General features: G+C 40.5%; 1 protein-coding gene across 1 annotated transcript in view; it reads right to left on the reverse strand.

The window, feature by feature from the left end:
• The window catches only part of GNAL (G protein subunit alpha L), a 182,389-nt gene extending 161,415 nt beyond the window's left edge, over positions 1-20,974 (reverse strand). Inside the window, 2 exon segments of the mRNA XM_030967210.1 lie at positions 20,371-20,806; positions 20,808-20,974. Coding sequence (XP_030823070.1) covers positions 20,371-20,806; positions 20,808-20,840 — 469 coding nt within the window. The 5' untranslated portion in view covers positions 20,841-20,974.
• Between the last annotated feature and the right edge of the window lie 2,785 nt (positions 20,975-23,759).

Below are 23,759 nucleotides of genomic sequence, written 5' to 3' on the forward strand. Positions count from 1 at the left end.
TCCTGTTTTAGTTGTGTTGGGCATGATGCATGCTCCCTGTAAGACCAATACGAATACAGAGAACATATAGTTCTTCCTGGTAGTATTTTAATGCCCTTCATGGAATGAGAAGAAAAAAAATCTACTTGATTCTCATACATCAACAATTTATTCTAGTCCTACAACTAGTTCTACAGAGACTTCCATCTTGAGCTCCCAAATTTAAGTGAAAAGAGACTTCAATTAACTAAAGATGCAAAGGTAAAGAAGCAAATGTCTATAGGCACAATGGTCTATCCCTTCAATTTGTATTTCTTTCAAAATTCATTATATCCTAAACAGCTCAAGAAGGTAGAGCCATTAAACTGGTCTTTTAGCCCACTTCTGAGATACTGAAAATGCTCTCACTGAAATATTTATTACCCATTTTCCAGTTCTTGAATCTTCTAACTGGAATGCAGTGCAGATAGACCATATTTTTATCCTTACTTGAGTAAGGAACACCTAGAGTGTTCCTAAAGTTAAACAATTTCAGGTCAGATATCAGAAGCAGTCCTGCAAAAAGTGTGTACAGACTACATTTACCTGTTTTCCATATAAACTGCTGTTTGTTTTCCTATCTTATTTCCTTCTTCTAGGTGGTTTATGAATTTCAGTAATACTGGCTTCAGTTCCACAAGATTGATGTATACGATGAGAGCTTCACAGTACGGCAAGGAAACACTGAAGACAGAACAAATACTGACACTTTTGGTCAGGTGAAAAAAGATCTCAAGAAACTGATGTGTGGTTCTGAAGTCAGGCAGATGACATGAAATTAACCCATCCCTGTGCTGGTTTACAAACCAACACTCCTACCCTGAAGTAACTGTCCACTCACATTATCAAGTCAGTCTACAGTAAAAAAATTTGCCTGTGATGCTATTTTGGAAAAGGCTTTTTCAGATACCAAAAGCTAGTTCTATCTACCATCTTTAATTAGCACAGTGTCAAATCTGCAGCCAGCTTTTCAGTGTAATAGTGACTTTTCAGGTATTTGGTTACCAGTACCTCATTAGTAACATTTGGTATTTCTTTTTTTGCCTTGTGCTGATGGGTTTTACTGGATGCCTGACACTGTCTCTCTGTTTCCAACTGGAATCCATCAGACAGACCCTGACATTGTGTGCAAATTTAGGAAAGACTACAGCAAGGTAGTGCCTTGAAGAACAAGAGTTCTGGCACTAGTGCTGGGGTTAACAAAAACCCTCACCATTCAGAAACTGCAATAGTCTTTGGACAACATTTTGGACAACTGAAATTTCAACCCTGCCATGTAAGTTTTCTCAGCAGCTCACGATCTTCACAAATGCTGCCTTTACCTGCTGGTGTGGGGATGGAGGGGAGAAGAGGAAATATTTCTCCCAACTAAATGTCTCTCAGAAGTTCATGAAAACTGACATCGCAGATGATGAAGTTTTGACCCTCTGTTTTTGAGCTGCCTCGCTGGAAACAAAAGCTAAAAGTGTAAGTACGAGCACGCTCATTTTAACTGTAATTAAGGTCAGCAGCACTCGGGCTGGCTCCCTTTCTCTCGGCGTGTGCTGCCACCACGAGGATTAAAGACAAAATACAAAGAACGCAGGAATTCCTCAAGAACACCTGGTGAAGAGAAACACCCAACTGCAAACTCTCCTCTGGTCAGTCTCACTTCTGGGTTTTTTATCCCGTTCCAGCCTATCACTCTTAACCCCCTCTGAAAGCCATGAAAGGGTGAAAGTAGGGAGAATTCAGGGGCAAATCAAGCAGGGAGACTACAAACTGGCTAAGATGTCCTAAGCTGAGAGTCTACAGCTGAGAATCCACACCACTCTCACTCCTCCTGCCAAGTTTACACGCAATTTATGCATCCAAGTTTTATTGAAAGAGAAGGCTTCCTCCTAATCATCTTAGTGGTCCACAAAACCATAAAAATTTAGGAAAAGAGTCCAGTACTCCTAGTGACAGTAGCACTACTTCATTAACATCACCATTAAAATGTCATGCATGCTGTTTTGATAAACAAATCTGTTCACAAATTCACAACAACAACAAAGTCTCAAGCAGTCAATTAGTCATTAGTTTTCTCAAAATGTAACAGGACAAGCACATCTTACTTCTTTTTGGTAATTTTATAGACTATCAGGGTGGACAGACTTTCTTAAATTCTTCAGCTACAGCTTTTGGTAGCAGAACAAGCCTGCATCAGAACATTTATATTTATAGTGCTGGTAAGTTGATATACACAAAATGGTAGTAGTCAAGGATGGGTGATCCTCTGAGAAGACAAGAACTTGTAATGACAATATTCATTCACTCATAGTCCCAAGGCAGATTGCCACTTTCCAACATCTTTAAGGAAAACATGACATCCCCTTAATATTTGTATTTAAACTTTCCTAATCCAGGTATCAGTTATAATATGCTATCCCTTCTGCATCAGAAAATGGCAAGGTTTCTCAGCTTTGCTTTTTCTCTCAAAACTTGACATCCCTTTTTGAGTTTGAATTAGTTCTATCTCAAAATTCAAGGTAAAATAGCATTTAATTAAAACTAAGGGAGATTTCATGAAGCTAGGAACACCCGCCCAGAGACCTGCAAGTTTATTATTTACTCATCATGAATGAGTTTCAAATGAATGATGTCTGCAGTTAACATGCACATCAGTACTGTAAATGTGCACATCACATTGCTCAAAAAGAAAGAGGATGAACCTATAGTAGCACTTTATACTCAAGCTTTCCTCAAGCTCAACACACTGGTGTGTGCAGAAGAGTAAAGTCATGTGTCTTGAAAAGTGATGTGGTCTTAGAATCGCATCTACCACATCTTGGCTAAGATTTATTGCAACACCAAGTTTAACAGATGAGAATCTCTCCATGTCTAAAGAATGGATAATTACTTCAGTGTATCCCATCACTTTTATGAGGTTCAAATCAGGTATCAGAAGGGCAGCATAGGCACCAGTCAGCAGGAGGGTCTGTTTGTTTAAGTAACTAAGTTTCTGGATGAGTAAAGCTGATCTCGCCTATGTCTGATGCATTTGGCAACCCAAAAATAGGAAGAAAGCTCAAGAGATGAAAGGTGAACAACTGGCAAAAGAAGAATCAGATGCACCTTGAATCAACACCAGTCTTGTCTAAGACAAAGTTGGTGAGACTTACAGGTTTACAAGAAATAGGATGAGGCTGACCTAATAGGGTAAACCCTCAGTAACACTGGATACTGCTACTACTCAAACCATCTACACTAAGTCAAGGGTAGTCACCAATCTTCCTTCCTTCCTTCCTTCCTTCCTTCCTTCCTTCCTTCCTTCCTTCCTTCCTTCCTTCCTTCCTTCCTTCCTTCCTTCCTTCCTTCCTTCCTTCCTTCCTTCCTTCCTTCCTTCCTTCCTTCCTTCCTTCCTTCCTTCCTTCCTTCCTTCCTTCCTTCCTTCCTTCCTTCCTTCCTCCCCTCCCTCCCTCCCCTCCTCCTCCCCTCCCTCCCCTCCCTCCCCCTCCCCCCCTCCCCTCCCCTCCCCTCCCACAGGGCTTCAGGAACAGCAGCTGAGGAAAACATGAAGGGTACATGAACTGGTTTTAAAGGTCTCAATGTCTTCGGTATCTACCTTCAACCAGAGAAGATTCTCGATAAAAGAGGTTCCAATAAAATGGCCAAGTTGGAGAAACTGTGAGATAGGAAGGAAATAACTGAATTGCATGTCTGTTATCTGCTACCCAATGTATGCATTTCATCCCAAATGTGGTGTAAACTGGAGCAGGGCACGGTGGGAGTGAGAAACTGAAGAAAATAAAAGCACAAGCTTTATAAACTTTGACAAATATGTTCAGAGTTGCCGTTGCCATGTCTACAGTTAACCAGTTATTGCTCTTTAACAACAAAGCCTGAATGCAGCCTGTAGAATACATCTCCACTAAAACTATTCACAGTGACCTTTGCAATTACTGCTTTGGTGGCAATGTGTTTATCTGCAACTTGAGATGCAAGAAAGTCTTTCTCATATAATGTCACAAAGTAGCTTAAGAAATATTTAAAGGAGTTAACAGTGTTGTGAGTCTAACTTGTGAGTATTACGCAGTGAGATACCATCTAACATAAGGTCCTTGGCACTTGCCTTCACATCACATCATGAAAACTGCACCTGCCTTTCTGGGGCAAAGCCACAGTGCTCCCTCATCTGCACCTACTGTAATAGGGTGTGATGAGTGCCAATCCAGCGCACCTCACTCCATCAAAGTGCTCTTAAAGACCACCTGGCTTCCAAAAGGACCTATTTCCTACCATTAGTGGGGAGAACATCTTGCAGAAGTTTTAACTTATATCTGGGAGAAGATGACTGAAAATATATGGGCCTGAAAAAGAAACATTCATAAACAAAACCTGGCTTTTGCATATTCTCATTCATAGGCAAGATGTGGAAACTGATAAAGAACATCTACTAAGCCATGTGAAGTTTGCAACTCTTTACTAAAGAGTAGTAGCCATTTGGAATCTGAGAATTTACTTCAGTCTGCAATAAAAACAATGGTTACCATTATAAAAATGGTAGACCAGCCTTTGTTTTGTACAGAAGTTTCATCAGAATATGGTATTTCATGGACTGGTCTTGAAATTAACCATCACGCACCCCCCAAGTTTAAAAAAATTAAAATCCACGCTGCCTTCATAATGAAATTACCACAAGTTTTCTTTCCCAGTTTACTCCCAATTTCCCAAATTGCAAAGATAGGAACAACAGTTCTAATCATTCTGTGGGATAAGCCATGGCAGTTTAGCTACAGAATCCTGCTTCATTCAGGGCAAAGCAAATGGTGAATAAAGAGCAAACAGAGGTGATACAATGGTACCTATGTACTGGGGAAACTGGTGTAAGAAGACATTTGGCTCAGCTAGGAGGCTGAGACAGTTTTCTTTGAGAAACAAGAACTCTTTTTGCCACAGAGGAGTCTGCTTCACCACATGGCAGGTCACACACACAAATCTCTTCCTATGCAGAAGCACCCTTCTTCAGACCTGAATCAGCAGGTAACTGGGAATGAAGGTGGAGACAGTTTTGAGTATCACAGCTTCATTTTGAGTACACAGTATCTGCTTAGACAGTCATTCAAATTCTAAATTTAAATTTACTCCATATTTGTAAACAAGTTACTGAACTTTCTTCATAATTTTGCTGGCTTTTTTAGAGCAACCAGCAATAGCCAGAAATTACAATACCCTGTGACTCATTTTTTGTCTGAATTACTGACATGGTTTATCCAACACTGACCTCAGCTTTGATAAGATCCCAAAGAATTCATTAGTTCTGGCATAGTACCACAGGTAGAAGACAAACACTGAGGAACAGAGCAGATGTGTGATCTAAAATAATAAGATAAAATTGCATCATATTTTGAATGGGATTTGGATCCCATTTTGTTCCAATAAAAGAATACAGGATTTCCAATCTACACTGTTACCAAGCTGACTGATGACATGTTCAATGACCTGTACTGCACACAGAAATATTTGTGAAGTGTTACTTTTACAGTCACACACATTTTCTAAGGAAAAGGGTAGATCTAATAATTACACAGAAGCTTTGTAATAAAAATTTTACCACTACATAAGCACTTCTATGATCAGAGAAGGTAAACCTAAGCAGCAAGCATGATGCAGCAACTTGACCATACAAGAAAATCCTGGTAACCTCCAATTCATTAACTAAGAGTCTGCTTCATCTTGGAGTAAATCAGATTACTGACTGCAACAACAAGCTGCTGCCTAAATTTTTTCCCATGCACTCTTGTCATGCATTAGCAACAAGGGGCAGGGACAAAGTTTTCCCTCACAGGAGTGTAGCTGTCCCTCTGTCTAGGCTCAGAGACCTTTTACTTGGTGCAGTAAGGGACTCATTCTTTGCTTGGCCTCTGGCTCCCAAAGCTGGTCAGATGGAGACTTTTCGGTTATGGAAATCTGCAGCAGCAATGCAGTCTGATAATCTTTGCAACATGGGGCAGTTTTCCCAAGCTGGCATGCTGCTGCCAAGCCACATTCCAGTACACCGCCTCTCATGCTTATCTGAAGAGAGATGGGAGGATACCAACAGTTGCTACCAGACAGCATTTTTCACTGGGCTAGAAGTGGAGATTCCACACAGAAAAGCCAGGAACTGTGTACTTTTAAGACCTGAAGACATTCTCATGCCAGGTGGCATTGGGACATAAAAAACAGCACCAAAAAGTTCAGTTTCTTCACAGCTGGGCTGTCACATCTTGGATGTGTACCCATCAGAGGAAGTCATGAAGCTGCAGCATTATTTATGTTTCTCGACTCTCAAGAGGTAATTTATTTAATTTGAGAAGCAGTTTTCAGAAATTAGAGTAAATATCAACATAATTCGGACACCAAAGGTAGCAGCTTATTTTAATAGCTCTCTAAAGAAGTTTTAGAAGTAGGCCAGGCTGTAGACAGCTAAACTAATAGTTGAAAATTAGATCATATGTAAATTTGAACATGATCCTCTTCTATTCTGATTTTCCATCTGAACAAGAGGAAATATAACAGTGGTCCACTCCTTGGAAAAATCTACACCAGACACTAAAGACTTCTGTATATAGTGCAAGAACTATTTCACATAAAAAAAGGAAAGATGACATACAGTCAACATGTCACACATTTACTATTATTTATTCTATGCTGTGTATGCTGTAAGGAATGAGAATAAAATGAGGAACACAGAAAGAAAGCAGCCATTTAATCCAAGAAAACAAAACACATGTTGAAATAAGGCACATGTACCAAAGTTTGGACAGATATCCTTCATGATGGAATGCCCAACATTTGCATTTATATTTGACAGTTTGACTACAGTTAGGATCAAACCAAATTGATCCTTATAGTTGAGTCTTCCTAACAATATTCATTATATGACACTATCCAGCTGATTCTATTATGTTTTAACCCCTCAGCTTAAAGTTTTCCACCATGAATGCCAATGGATACTTATGACCAGAAGGGAAAATTAGGAAAACAAGCAAAGAAGTGTTTCTGTCAATATTTTAATAAATCCCTTGTTCTGAAATCTACCCTAGTTTTTTCAGCACCCTGCTGTTAAGCCAGAAGTTACATGCTGTATTCTAATAGGCTTCATGAAAGATATTGCAGTTTTAGGGCTAAGAATAAGAGTACCCTCAAAAAATAGAAATTCAACTCAAAATAAATAAATGAATTAATTTATTAACATCACTTAAATACATATTCAAGGACTGAGCCAAGTACAAAGTGCCAAAAATACCACTAAGACAAAAATTAAGAATATTCTCCTTGAAGGAATTGATACATCCAGACTGTGAAACAAAACACTTTTGTAAGTCTTCATCAGTGCTGACTATTTGACTCCAAGTGAAATTGGTAGAAGACAGAACAACTCAATACTTCTGGCGCACTTTTGATGGCATGTGCCAAAATCAAACTGAGAAATCAGGCACTTAAGAACATTTTCTACCATGCTTCTGGATCTCAACTTCCTCTTCCAAATTAAGCAGTAAATTCTAGACTGATAACACTACAAAATTAAATTCACATTTGGGATTCCTGCAGTCACAGCAAAACTTACTACGTTTTAGTGTAAAAGCATGTGTTTTATGTACTTTCACATTACACTGACTTAGGATTTCAGATCTTTATATACTACAGCAAAATCAAAAACACAACTGCTCCTATACTTGCAAGTAAATTTTCCTCCTCCACAGTTTATGCTCACAATCTATTTTGGAAATTCTTTTAAAAGAAAATGCATGTTTTCTCCACAGGAAGGGTCCCTGGGTGGAGAGTTAATTAAAATGCTAGAAGACTGGGCTCCAGTTAAGAGTCAGATTTATCAGAACACCCACAGAGGAAGGGCTACCCTTTGAAATGTTAAATACATTGTCAATCAGGGATGGGGGTCAAGAAAGGTTTTCAAGCCATCTGATGCTCTGAAAAAAATGTGTACACCTCAGAATCAATCAACCCATACTGTCTATGATGGGATGACAACTTGGTCAGGTATTTTATGAACTGAGATAATAGCACATGTTTAGGATGAGTTAAAAAATGAGACTACCCCGATGTGTTCAGAGAGACTTAATACATCAATCAAATACCTATGAAAAAAGAAGAGGACAATGAGGGTAAGAAGGCTTCCTTTATTTTAGCAAAAGGTTTGAGTAAGAATTGATTTCCAACATGTATCACATAGAAGAATTCTGGCAACAAGCAGTTTTTGTAACAGATGTTACCATTCCTAACTACTATAAAAAATGCCACCAAAAACCTGACCTAACATGAAAGTATTAGTTTACTAAATTCTTGAATTTAAGAGCTTTACATTTTGATTTGGCCTCCTTTATGGTAAAGATTGTTTTGAAATCTGAGTAAGTAATTTTTCAACGACAAACAAAGAAGGCAAAAGGTAACAAGAGTCAGCTGATTTGAAAGACAGCGCTCATAAAAGGTCCAAGCAATCGCCTGCAAGATCTAACATAGTACAGAAGACACTTCTGGACCACAGCCAGTAGCAAATAAAAGAAGAAAACAAAAAACACAACATCATGAGATTATCTTTTTTCTCCTGTGCTGGTCTGTAATAGCAGTAAGTATTTAACTGGCCTAGTAGTTCATCTTGATAAAGCATTTCAGGTTGTTGAAAATATAAATTTAAATAAGCATCTGGTTTCTTTGTTAAGAAAAGGACACAGAACAGTTTCAAATACCCTAAAACCAGACTACACAACAGAGATGAAAAGGTCTGAGCAAAGTACTGCTGTTCTAAAGTATCTCAAGTTAACAAAATTATTTGTTTTACAAGAAATCATAATAGCAGCTTCCTCTTCAGCACCGTGCTAGACCAAGACATGGTTCATCAGCTTCATTGTTTAACAAAAACATTCATATACACTCAGAAATGTCAAGTTAGCTTCTTTACCTTAAAACAGCAACAGCAAATTGCCCTGTGTGTCAACACAATTAATTCTTTAAACAGAGATTCTTGCCCTCTGTCTTCACAACATGACCTAAACAGTTATTTTCTTAATATTTACAGGATAACTCTCTACAAGAAGGATCTGAGCATGCCCTGCAAATCATAACAGATAACGGTGTAAGGAAAGTCAATCACATTTGGTGCTACTCTGTGAGATAACCTGAAGGCATTGGAAAATCAAGGTTTTTCCAGGTACGAGATCCCCTTATTTAGATTACACACAGTTTGAGAAAAATCACATTCCATCAAGCACAGGACTTGTATCTACTAACTATTGCCAATGAATCAGTAATAAGTTATTTGCCTAATTAATAATAAATATCTGAGGGATATTGATAGCAAACATAGTTGATTAAGTTGAAGGCTTATGTCAATATAATTTGATACTTTAAATAAGCAGCACATGTATGCCTGATGCTATTCTGCAAACAATCGATATAACATGTTTTAAGTTGAATCAGGAATCAGATAATACATGAATGTCAAGAATGAAGTGTGAACAATCAACTAGCTACAGTAAACTTTTACCCACTGATTAAAGATATCACTGTGAATAATGCTAGCTTATCAAAAGAGTCAAGTGTGGACAAGCAGCAACATTGGAGAACAGCAACTACAATAAACCTGGTACAGTCAAGTAATATTCTTCCATGAGCCTCTGCAAGGTCATATCTCTAGAAGCAGCAGAAGCAGAGTACAAAGATTTTTATAGGCCAGTTTCAGAAACACTTGGATATATACTAATTATGAATTGTCAGATAAACAAATTCAAAAAATAAAACCAATGCTTCCTGCAGAAAAGAAAAACAAACACCATTGAAGCAGGCACTGCCCACTTCAGACATATTGGAAAAAACAGTCAGAGAAGAGCAATAGGTGATGAGCACATTTAGCTTTTAAAGAATATATTCCATAGTGTTTTCTTTCAGGGAATGCAGCAACTATGTGAGTTACAGATAGAAAACAAGATGGAGAAAGCGAGCATAGTATGAATTCCAGCCCAGCAGAAGCTGAAGTGGCTGGGTGGAACAGTGTCTGTCCTACACTGAACTAGGATTCAGTACTGCTTGAACACTTTGTATGAAGTAATAGTGTAATATTCATGTTAAAATTCAAGCAACTTATGAGTTTAGAGCACAGAGACTATGAGGAAATGAAATGATGTCTTGGTTACCTATACAGTCAAATGCAAAAATTTGACTAGTCACTTCTGGACTTTAGACTAATTATTCATAAATTCCTAAAGTCTGATCCATTGTATGATTTATTACCTCAAGCTGATAAAGCAGCTACCAATACCAAAGTCTTTATCAGTCTAATATCAGAGAAAGAACTGTGTTAGGGAATAAAGGACTGAACTCAAAACATGCTGTCTATTTATGTGGGAATCAGTAATATCGTCAAACTACTTTTGTCTGACACAAGATTAGGAGAGATTAATTCAACATTTCTTTGCACCAATTAATTAATTTCTTTGCAGCCAATTAATTCAAGTTTCTAACTACTCCTTTATCAGATTATCTAATTATCTGTTATCAGGGTATCAGGATACAGAATATGTATTAAAAAAAAAAACGCCAACAATCCCAAAACAGCAGAAGTTCTTACTTTTAAGAGTAAGAAAACTTTTGCTCCCATACTTGCCCAGCCATCTTTATCTTAATGGAAATACTGTCACTCAGAAAAGGTTACATTTCAGTGGCAGTCAGCACAGTAGGATGTACTGATCTTACGCTGTTTCAGCTTGAGAAGGTTATGTATTTGTTTTGTCCTGCACACAATCTACATGTACTAGAACAGGAGGTGCAGCAGAACCCTGGCAGACTGCGACACTGCTCACACAAGCAATGCACAGGAACCCAGAGAAACTGTGGTATTAAGATGAATGGCCTCCCCCTGGAGCAGAACAAGGTATTAACATGTACCTGCTCTTCAGCCTGGTATAGGCAATCAGACAAAGTGTGGAAAAACTGCTCATTCTGTTTCAGAGCATCACAGCTCCTATCTGCTTTTCCTTAAACAGCTGGACCAGGAGCACAAGCAATGATACTTAGCATGGAGCAGTATGAAAAAATAGTCCCATCTTCCCTACCCACCCTCCAAATACCTCTCCAGCATATCTGAAAGGCTGTTTGACCTTTTACTGCACTGCTTTAACTTTTCCTGACATACTAGAAAGCATTAATTCAGTCTCTGGCAGATAGATCACATATCTGTGAATCTGCTTTAATTAGACAAGGACTACTGCCAAATAGCAGTTGATAGGGAGTCGAGTGCTCTTCAGGTGATCCTTTCTGCATTAAATTATGAGCAACTTCAAGTATCAAAAAACTACTCTCTCCACTTCAGCTTTTCTGTGAAATGGGGGTTTTTTTCTACCTCTGGTAGTTCAAAGACATAGCTGACATATACCTGAAGCCAGGATTGCCTGACAGAGGAGAGTTCTGCGTATCGCAAGCCAAACACCACTGCAGTTTTTTGTTCTTTTCCCCCCACCTCTCCTGACCAAACATTTCCACCTCTGTACACAGAGTTAAGAAGTAGAAGGCCCTCAGAGTGAATATGTAGCCGTCTAAAATATAATTGTAGTTTCCCCATTAAAAAAAAACCCAAATCTAAAATGAACAAGACACCAACTGTACTGTTTCAATAGTAACCAAGTTGGAAAGACACTACTGAACAAACAAGCTCATGAACTCAGATGTCACACTGAACAGAATAAGAAAACCTGAGGGAGCAGCAATAGAATTTGGAATAACAGATTTATGCACTCAGAGTGCATGAGGAACTTCAAGGAAGAGGGACTGATATGACTCCTGATCTAGAAGCAATATGTCAGGAAGCAGAATATCAAACTCAACTTTAGTGTTTATCAGTCTTCCATTAAGGAAAAATAAATAATTTACAACACTGAAGAATCACAGAATGAGTAAAAATATTCCCAAAATTAAGAAGAAAAATGTATTTCCAAAAGGAATGTCGCATGGCAGTTATTTAAATACAGCTTGTTATCCAGTCTTTCTCTAAGTGTCAAAAGCCTGTGTTCCCCTCTCAGTGCTATTTCACCTGCAGGGACAGTCCAGATTAATATGAATTTGAAGTACAGCTCTGTTAAACAAAACAAAGCTATCAAAATTTAAAAGACAGATGGGTGGTTTCTTGGTTGGTTGGGTATTTTTGTTCCACTCACCCCATCCCGAGCCTGAGAAAATACTCTAAAGAATTTGAGATTTCTGTTCTTCTTTCAAAATGTTAAATCAAAGGAAGATCAACTACCCAATCTAAACCAGAATTATTGTCCTGTAGTTCCCATCTGTTTTCATTCATGGAAGTATTTTCAAGGGATAAAAGCAAAACACTTGAACAGCTACTCTGTCTTCAACCACATTCACAAGTTAGTAGACCCAATGAATAAAAGGATCTGAGAGTCCTCTTAAGTTATAGCCTGTCCTTCATGCCATTTTCCTGGTTATTTATACATGACCAGGTTGCGCAGCACCACACGTAACAGTACCAGACTGACAATGTACTATGAGGTTCTTAAGCACAGCTGAAGCAGAAGAATGTCTCCTACACATCAAGGAATTTAAAAATTTATTCAGTTTTTAGTATTAGGTGATGAAATTACTAAATTAAATTAAAGCAGACGCATTATGAGAGGTAAATACCATCCACAGCATCTTGCCACTTAGACAGTCCTTTTGCCCATCTAAAAACTAGATTAAAAAAAAAGACACACAAACCAAACCCTACCAAAACCTTAGAAAAATCCAAAAAAAACCAAAACCTCTCCCAAAGTCTTTAATTATGTCTTTTCAGATTATGAAGTGCCTAATTCTGTGTATGTCCTTTATACAAATTATTATATTCTTCTGCATTTTAGGTTTATAGTTTACAAAGGAACATAAAAAATTACATACATCTTTGCAATGGCTGACATGTTAGAAGTGCTTAATATCATGTTCCTATCTCTGCTAGACAGCGAATTAGACAAACACAGGAAGCTCAGAACAGGCAGAAGATAACACCAGAAGTCTGTTTTGTAATTCAGATGTCCAGTGAGTCAAAGGATGAAAAAAAGCAATCTTGTTACAGAATCCATTACACTTGCCCTATGCTTATGAAGACTGAAGGCTATGAGATATGCCAGGACATAATCCAACCACACATTCTTGAAGGTTGGTTTATCTCACCTGGACTCCAGAGCAATCACCTCAGTTTCACAAGAACTTGAGTGGCCACGTGCACACATGCAGACAAACGACCACACCTCTATCTGAAAAAATATCATTTGGAATAGAAAATGATTCTACAATCAACACAAAAAATCAATTTAAACATGAACCTGGAAAGAGTGCTTTCGCCTAAGGAAAAAAAACAACTTGCTTTTGCTGTAGTTTTGTCCTCCACATGTGAAAATCAAGATGATTCTGAAGAAGGCACTGCCTAACACCATGAAGTGCATTCTGCATTTACTCCAAGATACAGAATGATTAATTCCCCGTAGTTCAGAGAGTTGCAGCATAGCAGAGTTGGCAATGTCTCAGCAACACTCACAACAGTTTCCAATAAAAGATTAAGTTGCTTAATATAAATTACACTTGCACACAATACTAAGGATTTGTGTTCATACTTCTGCCAGGTTAACATAGCCTTCATTCTTCATAATGGAAAAATACAACTCTTCCTTTTCCATTTTAATCTACAGATACAAATTAAACACAGAGTATATTACATGCAAAAAGTATAGATTTTCAAATTAAGAAAGAGAGGGTGGGGATGAGGAAACGATACCCACAGAGAATGAGGACTCAATTTGTTGTTGTGTTTTTATTACAGCTGTTTTTCAGCCTGCTACTTATCTCCATTGCATGCACTAACCCAAATCACAGAAGGAATGGTCTCATTTTCTGTAGACCAACTAGATAATTTGCTTGAATTGAGTACTAAGAAGAAGTTTCTTTTTGCCCTTTAAAGGAACGAAGTCCTCTTAAAAGAAACTGTTAAAAGTGTATTGTGTATTGTAGAAAAAGTGCAAAACTTTTCAATTTTTTTTCCTTTTATTTTAAATACTTGGGAAAAAAAAAACCCTTCTACTTTTAAACAGCTTTAAGCTGCAAAATGCATGTTGTTCCCACAGGATGTAAATTCTCTAAAATAAAGATAACAGCATAGAATTTATAATTTATAATTCTACCTGGAGCTGACTTACTACAGTAACAGTATTTTCAAAAGGACAAATTTTATTTATCTTGAAACCTAACATTACCTTAAACATAAGTGGAATTTATAATTCTTCATACTTAAGTTTAAAACCAAAGAAACATAAAACACCAGATTCTGAGGATGCAATTCAAGTTTTACTTCAAAGAGATCTTATCAGCTAAGATGTTCCACTACAGGTGATTGATGCTACGTCTTATGTTACAGACATTAATTGGCAGCTTTTTTTCCCAGATTTTTTTATCTTCTGCACAAGAACACAGAAAAAGAAAATAATAAATCCTTTCTTAAGGGTTTTTACCTATTCTGGTCAACACAACAGCACACATTTCTTCGTAGAGCTTATTCCACAAGCCTTTATTAAACTTTAATTTAATATTCATGTGCAGAGAAATCGCAAGACACAGGAGTTTCAAACATGCATTCAAACAGTGCTACAGGGATAATATGAAATATACTAGTCAGTGTACTTAACATGCTCACCCACTCTTGGAAAAAGCATAAATATGATGTGTATAGGCCAGATACAAGGCTGCATTTCCTCCAGATCCTGCATAAGATTAAGATTCTATCCCTTTTACGTGAGAATAAGCAATACCTCTGTTATCTTATTTACACCATTTTGTTTCTCTACTGCTATTCAAGAATCCACAGAGAAGAATTATTTCCACACCACTCAGCAAAAGCAAAATGTTTCTAGAACATTTCTAGAACATAACTATCAAAAAAGTTAAACTTGGTAGGCAGAAGACAGGCCAGGTTTCTGCCACAGCTTGGACAGACTGCTGTTTATAAAAAGCAAAAACCAAAGAACAAACAAACAAAAAGCTTCTAAAAAATTTTAATTCAACCTTACAAGCTCAAATGGTACCTGACTTGAAAAAGTTGAGGGAAGCCATGACTGTAGGAAAAACCCCCACCATTAAGTATTTCCCCAAATTTGTAGTCGCACTGTGTCAAAAACGAAAAAAAAGAAATTGGGTGTGTGGGTTGGGCAGTGGAAAGGGATGAGCATAGCAACAACATACTTCTAAACTGTTTGGGGGCAGAAGGGAAAACAAAGATTAAAATCTAGGAGTTCTACCTACTCCTCGAATTTTCAGCAGTCAAAACTTGCAGTGGTAATAGGATCTTAATATGACATAACATACTTGCAAAGTTGGCTTTGCTAAGACACTGCATTCCAAGAAGATTCATGGAATACACACTGATACACAAAACTTGCCTAATAACCAAAAAAGTTCTAGTTAACAGCTGCAGAACCCACCCTTCCATAGCACTGAAAGCCTCCCAGTATTACTACACTTAACACAGGGAAAAATGATTTAGTTAGTTTTTCTTAAATATCAAGTGATTCAAGATAAGCATAATCTATCAAAGAATGTAAATAAGTTAAAACACCTAAATATGGGCTAAATCTAATTAACTTTTATTTTACAGAGAAAGAAAAGCTAAGGATTGTTAAGTCAGGGATTGTTTTCAGTACACTTAGAACTCCCTCAAAGCTAAGCACTGATCCCAAATGTCCTGATGACTTCTGCCTACTGGTTTCCTCCTGTGCAAGGAGTGCATATCCCACTTCCTGTGAAGTTACAACAAAAGCAGAAGAGCTTTTGACAAGACATTGCAAATTATGCAAAGCATTAGGGATTATAAAACGCTTTTGCATTATTACATTGATCAGTATTTGCAGCCCAGGATTCCAAAGTCCTGAAGATCTCTGTTCCTACCAATTATCTGTGCATTATCTCCATATCAGAAATAGCTGGCTGTAAGGATCCTAAATATGCCAAGCTCCCTTACAGACCAGGGAAGGAGTCCTCTCTGGTGGTAACAGAAAAACGCCTCAAGCATTCAACCTTATGCAGACACAAGGAAGGTATCACCACATCAAGCTAAACTATATTCAGGTATTTATCAAAAAGCATGAGTTGACACCATATAAAAGTTAAAATTATTTTCAAAATAAAATTCATTAGGTTTAAGATTTAAAATTGGCTTGAGGATGTATGATGAACTTCAGGACTTCTGATGCAGAACATATACAAGACTGCAATTTCAGTCTAAAAGCCACAGCAACTCTTTGCACAAAAAGTTCATTTCTGACAACAGTCATCTGGTGCAGAGTTAAGAAGAGAAAAAAAAAGCATTACTCTTGTTACACACCTCTGAGCTTTCTGGGCTCTCCTGTGTAGGAGTTTCCCAAGCTTGACAAGGCATCTTTGTATTTGATTTCCATCAATCCAGAGGAACTATGTTTTTTGGTATGTTTTCTATACTTTTGTACATGAACATCACTAAACATATCTAAATTTCACTATCAAGTCAGTACTTAAATATCACATAAGTAGTTTCAGTATCTTTAAAGTGAAGAAAATCACTATTTCTTTTTCCCCTCCCTTCATCCCTATATCATTACTTTCAGTTTCTGTTGAACAGAAAAGCTTTTACTCAGACCACTTTCAGTTTCAATTTAGCAGGGAAGTGTAAAAGAATGTGTTCTGCTTGAGAAAGTCATCCAAAGTTAGGATAGCAACCAGGAGTGAGGGTAAATGGGAAAAATAGGAGTCAGAGGTTAGAAGACAACAGCTATCTGGGAAAAAAAAAATTCAGTTTATAGCTTACTTCAACATTACATGAACCTTAATTATACTACAATGGCTAACACCCTGTTTAGAGCCAATTCCCCTTCACCTCACTTACTCACAAAATAGTTTAAAATATGAGACTGCAAATGAGAATGTAAATTGCTTCTATAAAGTGATTTGTAATGTTTCTACAGTTTCTAGGAAATCAGCAGCTAAAACAGTCTTGCAGAAGAGGGTGACTGCAATTCTGCAGAAAAAAGACCGAACAGAAAACAAGACAGAAACCAAAGCTACAAAACTCTGACCAAGCCCTGCAAATATGTTCAATAAATACATATGCTTAGAAAAAACCACCACCTCATCTCAGGGTTAATAAAAGCATCCTAAGAATTCTGCACTTAGAAAAGGAAATAAACCCCCCTACAAATAATACAGCACTCAATAATCAATTCAATAATCAATTTACTGTATTTTTAAAGTGGATGTTAAGCAAGAAACAGCCAACTCTGGTGGAAAGCCAGTTTCCATTTAATATGGGTTCTTCTTTCAGAAGAAAAATGGACCCAAACCACGTCTGCTGTTACTCCAGTGCATCAGTAAAGCCTCAGCATCCCAGTACAGCCACCTGACACACACCTATTTATGGGGGAGGCACAGACTGAGAGCTGATCTGAGCACTTACTGCACACCCTCCCTTTCACAATCACTGGTTATGACAAAACACATTAAGTGCTCCCGAATGTAGGTTAGGGGAGAGTGTCAAAACATCACGTGCACCACGAGACATTAGTTGGGGTAAGCTGTAACAGGCAAGAACAGGCTCTCTGATAAGTATTTACCAACATACACTATGAAAAGCCTTTGAGACTTCATAATATCTTGGTAACTGATATGCACAGCTCATCACAAAGTGATTGTTTTCATTTGACATAATAAAAGAGTAAGTGTGCTTTTAAGGAAAGGTCGTTTTCAAACATTTATAAGCTTCTCTTCTAATATACTACTTACCTAGATTCTAAGGATTTTTAGTATTCTTACATTAGTGCATTTATTTGCATACCCTTTTGATCTAATAGTAGCTCCCTAAAATATACACTGTATTTTTCTCTAAAATTTCAATAATATCCTCTAAACTTGCCCCTGTAAGTGTGTGACATATACAAGGACAAGCCAAAATAAGGCTATTATTTACAAACTTGTGTTTAAAAAAAGAAACACAAAGCCCACGCCAACGCTGTTGCTCAACTTTGTTCTGTGATGGTGCTCTGCTGTCACTGCATTCACCATTTCGCCTCTGCTGTGCATTTCCTCCATGTTGATGTACAAAAATATTCCTTCTCTCTCTAGCAAAGGTACACTTTTCAGGTTCACCCTGCCAGGAAGACCTTAGGGGCAGGGATCCAGTTATTCACAACTTGAAATGCTATAAAATATCAGGATGGTAATATTCTTTATTCTAAAAGACCTTTGTGTTAATTCTAAGTCTTTTCCTCTGCGCAAGACTGAAACCTATTACCTTGTGCAATGCAATTTTGCTTTACTCCTTCTTCTCTGACAAATAAACCCTTCCCCATTCTAAATAATTTCCTCCAATATACAGCAGCATTTCCACTACTTTCAAAAACAACACAAAGCACCTGCAGCTCTCCCTACATCCAAATGAAACATTGAAGTCAGGCCCTGATCTGCAAGGCCTGAAACAATAATCCAACATTTCCTCCCAGCAATACAGAGATCAAGGGTCTCTTTTTTTAATTTGACAAGGATTTTTTAAAAAATTCAACACAGGGAGTCTTAGGAGTGTTGAATTTCTTTTAGGGAGCCAAAGGTCAGAGATGATTTATTTTTCAAATTTCATTGTTCCTGAACAGGTGTTTACTGCTCTGGTTTACTATGACAACCACCTCTGTTATAGACTACACACAGTATCTATTTGTTAGAATTCTTTTGTTCAATGACAATGCTCTCCAGAGCAAGGCCACAAAACGGGATCTCTGCCTTCTTGCGACCATACTAGCCAAAACACATGTTCATATGCTTCAAGAAAAAAAAAATCAGTATTTCATTAAAAAAGGTGTATCAAAGAGTGAATTACTGCAACAGTTCAAGAATCAGAAGAAACATTTTACCACTACTACTACTAATAATAATTCTATACAGCACAAATTACGTCTTCTTCCTCCTTTCTTTCTACCCGCTGCACTAGTATCTCACAAGCTGGTATTTTATGGGTAATAATAAAGCCCATTATTTGTTTCTTGGAAACCAAGCACTACAGTTCTGGAATACCTTTTGTCCACTGCTGTATGTCATATTTTCTCCTACCCTTACTCACCAACAGGAATGAAGGAATCCAGTAAAACAGAAACAGAGTTTTATAAAGAAGGATGTAAAGACTACCCCAAATCTGGAATGCACTTAGGTAAGCACCAAAACTCTGTGCCACGCAACTTTACGAGAACAGGCAAAGAATCTAACACAAAAGCAAATCAGTATTTTCATGCTAACAGAAAACAGATATTTATGACCACAGCTAAGAGGCCAAATAAGCCCTCTGCTCAGACCATAAAAAAAAAAGCCCTGCAGTATGACTGTTCTGTTTCCTGCAGGAAATGAGATGCTTGTATTAGATACCCCTGTGGTTTTCATACTGTAAATGTATCAGCTGGTACAAATACTCCGGAGAGGACTATTAACTAATGCTTAGAAAGAGCAGTGGCAACAGCAGACCGCACGTAGCACCTCAGAGAAGAGGGGACAAAAGCTGGCAAATCGTCCCTAAAAATCTGAGAGCCTGCAGCTGGATAACACATCGTGTAGTAGAGGCGATGTCTGAGGAATGTACATATCTACACCCTCTTACTTCCCCTTACTCCGCTCACTGCTTCTTTAAATAAGGAGCCTATTGCTCATCACCACTCCTCTCATTTAGGAGCCTCAAGCCGCTCCTCATTAAACCATCCCCGCTTACACGCGGCACAGGAGGACCATCCACAGGCTACACACACCTCACGCACGCATGGCCATTTTTCCTCCTTTCTACCGAGCTTTAAAAAAATTGTTATTATTTTTAATTTTTTTCCGTTGATGTTTCCGCGTTGCGAGGACGCCGAGAGGAGTTCCCGCTGCGGGCGATGGGGCAGCCCCGGCCCGGGCAGGGCTCCTCCGCCCGGGAAGACCCCGCTGTTCCCCCATCCGCATCGCTCCCGCCCGCCTGGGTGGAGCCGCTCGCCCTCGCCCGACGAGCGCCGATCGTGTTCTCCATTGCAAAACCACTGCCAGGGCCAGAAGCGGGGAGGAGAGACCGGGGGAGGAGGAAGGCAAAAGAAGGTGTAAACCTGTCTGGGGGAGAGCACGGGCACGGGCACGGGCACGGGCACGGCCGGGGGCGGGAGGGCAGGGCAGGGCCGGGGGGGCGGCACGGGGAGACAAAGGAGGGATGGAGGGTGCCCAAGGAAAACAGGGGAAGCCGGGGAGGGGGCGCTGCCGGGGAGTACCGCGGGGCACCTGCCCGCCTCGGCACACCCCCGCACAGACAGACAGACATACACATACACGTACCGAGCAGCAGCAGGCGGTGCGTCTGCTTGTACTCCCGCTTCTGCTCCTTGAGCGCCCGGTCGATGCTCTTACTGACTTTCTTCGCCTCCTTCTCCGCCTCCCGCTCCTCCAGGCGCAGCTTCTCCCAGGTCCGCTGGAGCGCCGGCGGCTGGTGCAGCGCTTGCTGCCGCGCCGCCTTCCCCCCGCCGCCAAGGCCGGGGCCGCCGGCCTTGGGCAGCGCCGGCTGCCGCTCGGGGGCCGCCCCATTGCCGCCGCCGCCGCCGTTCTGCAGCAGCAGCAGCGGCGGCCCGTCCGTCTCCCCGCCGGGCTTACCGCCGGGCCGGAGCGGGACGCCGAGAGGCTGCGGCTGCGGGGCGGCGTGAGGCTCCGCCGGCGCTTCGGGCTCCGAGGCGGCGCCGGCGCTGGAGATGGAGCCGCCGCCGCCGGCGTCGCCGAAGTTGCCGCGGGCGCAGGCTGTAGCAGAGCCCCATGGCTCGGTGCCCCCGCCGGGGACGGGCTGTGGCGCGGCGGCGCTGGCCTCAGCGCTTCCCGCCGGCCGGGCAGGCGGCGGCGGCAGGCGGGGAAGGGGCGCCGCGGAGCCCCTCACGGCCCCGCTGGGCCATCTTGCATCTTCCTCCCGGGCTGTGGCGGCGGCTCCTCGGCGCCGATCACCTGACACCGACCGAGCTGCCACCGCCGGGTCCACGTTACCGTAAATACCCCAGCGCCAGCCCACCGCGCAGCGCCGCCGGGGGAAGGGCGGGGGCGCCGCGCCGGCACACAGGCGCACACGGAGCGCAGCCCCCCGCCCCCCCCGCCCCGCCCGACGGGGCCGGGGTCTCCGGAACTCCCGCTCCGCGCCCTGCCCGGAGACCCTCGCGCCCTCACGCCACCCGCTCCCCTTGCTTCCTCCCGCACTCCTGTTTCCTCCGTGCCTGGAAGGGCCGCTGTGCCCCCTGTGCGAGCCCCGAGAGCTGCACGCAGCCCTACCCCTGCAGGGCTATGCCCCCGACAGACACCGTCTCCCCCGGCATCTCGGGGGGAGAGGCCGAGGCGGAGGCCTCTCACTGAGAGGGACCCCGCACGGTGACAGCGGCCCCGGCGAGGCCGAGGCAGCCCCCGGCAGCCTGGCATCCTTCTCACAGCTACAACGCGGTTCTGATCCCTGTGCACACACATGCGGCTCCGCGCCCACGCGCTGACTAAGGATGCCGTGGGAGGAAGGCTTTGGGTGCGACGGTAGGAGAAAATAATAGGCAATGTTGGGGTTTGCTCGCTGTCTCAGTCAGTGTTGGCAGCAGTAGTACTCCAGCAGCGTGCTGCTGTGGGCTGTGGAGGAAAGGCTGGTGCTAGAAAGCCAGTTCCAAGGCGGTGGCAGCTCCTTCTCAAGAGAAGACCTGGAAAAATTCAAGTTACTTGGAATTTGTCTCAAATAGGCTCTTCTTCTGCCTCATGCATCTCCGTGTTCATAATTTCAGCAGTCTTTTTTCAGGAACACGTGGCTGGTGGATGAAACTGGGTCTCTGAATCTTAAAGCAAAGGTTATGTCATGTGTTCACTATTATGACTGACATGCACCTTAGCATAATTTAGAGACTCTTCAGTAACCCTGACTGTATTCAAGAACATCTTTATTCTTGCTGCATCTCTTTGGATTCTGCAATGACCTGTTGTATTAGGTCATTGATTTTGTCTCCTATTTTTTTGCAGTGACCAATACTCTGTTAATAGATGCCACTGTTTATGTAATGTGGTATGAAGAAACAGAGGGAGGTAAAATTCCCAGACTTCTTTACAATTAATGAATTAAAGCAAATTTGGCACAGTTTTTAGTTCCTGGATATAGGAAAGAGAATTGGTTTTGTGGCAGATCTATTTGTATCAAATGGTTTAACAAACATCCTGTAAAATATGTATTTACAAAGCAGTGAGTTGTGTGTTAACATTCACTGGAAAAAAATTTCCAACACCCTACACAGGCATAAAAGAAACAGATTCCTTTTAACTGAAAGTATCAAGTGTCTGTAATTTCATCACACAAAGGAAATTTTGCCTCTGAAAATATTAGGAGGATCCAGCACACTCTAGATGTTGTTCTCTTATACCCTTGAAAATGCTCACCAACTGAGCTTTGGCTGATGCTGTGGCTCCGAGAAACCACCCCACAGCTTTTACTGCTATTGTATGTTTTAATACCTGACCCTACAGTGTCCTGGTTGCAATCCTCTTGCAAAACATGTAGGCAGTTACATCACAGCAGAGGATGTTTCACCACTTTTGCAGAGCTTCTCTGCCTCTACTCAAAATCTTTATGGACCATAAGGATACAATATTTCTTGGGTTGGGAGTGAAAGACTTCAGCTTTTGGCTGAAAACAAACTGGAATTTGGATAAGAGGAATCTAAATGGACTGGCTAACTGGGATCTTGGAATTATTAGCTGTATAATTTCTGGTGTAATTGGATCACATCAGGGAATTTGCTACTCATCCAATGATAAAATAAAACCTGAGAAAAACCCAACAACAAGCAAAAGCCAAAGTAATGGTGAAAGTTAGGGATTTAATATTTGGGGTCCAAATGTTGATGGACATACTTAGTTTTGTGAAGATGATCCTTAGAGCTCAATGCATACAACAGCATTTGCAGAACCATGAACTGCTTTCCAAATAGTAGAAGGAATGCCATAACCTGGCCAAATGAGTTCAGATCAGGTAAAATTTCTCTCGCTAAAGTGCTTCTGGGCATGTACAGTGTGTGCTCAGTGAGTAACAGGGAAGGTGAATGATATATTCACAATCAGAGAAGAGACCTGGCAGAAAAAAAAGGCACTGTAAAATTCCATGCTTTGTAAGTAATTTTGAAATAGCAGCCTGTGTATTAACAACTATGTATAGTTAGGATACTTAAAAGAACTGACCACTCTGCCAAACATTGAAATAAATGCTCTACCTTACGAAGTGTCACATAAAGTATGTTCACTCAAAGATCCTTCAGTGACCTACAAGAGCAAACTGTGTCTTGAGAGGCTTCCATAATTCTTTTCTTAGACCTTCTAATAAAGAACAATAAGCAGCCTGTTTTCCTCTCTTCCCCAGAGGAATAGTGATCATCACTACTTCCAGATTACCATGGACTGAGATTTTCAAGAATTTAAAGTGAAAAAGTCAGTATAGTGCAGATTTCTGATCTGAAGAATCTTTCATGGAATTTTCAAAGGTTAGTCATCCAAACCAGGACTTAATGACAGGCTCAGTTTTTCAGTAGCACTAATTAGCCACAAGTCTCATTGTGTTAACTGAAATTAGAATCATAGGATCATAGAACAGCCCAGGGCTGTTCTCTGGAGAAGGGATCCTCAGAATTTCTTTTGGTCTGACCTTTCATGGGAAAGGCAGCCTAGATGGCATC

Source organism: Camarhynchus parvulus, chromosome 2 (genome assembly GCF_901933205.1).
Source record: "Camarhynchus parvulus chromosome 2, STF_HiC, whole genome shotgun sequence".
Classification (NCBI taxonomy): Eukaryota; Metazoa; Chordata; class Aves; order Passeriformes; family Thraupidae; genus Camarhynchus; species Camarhynchus parvulus.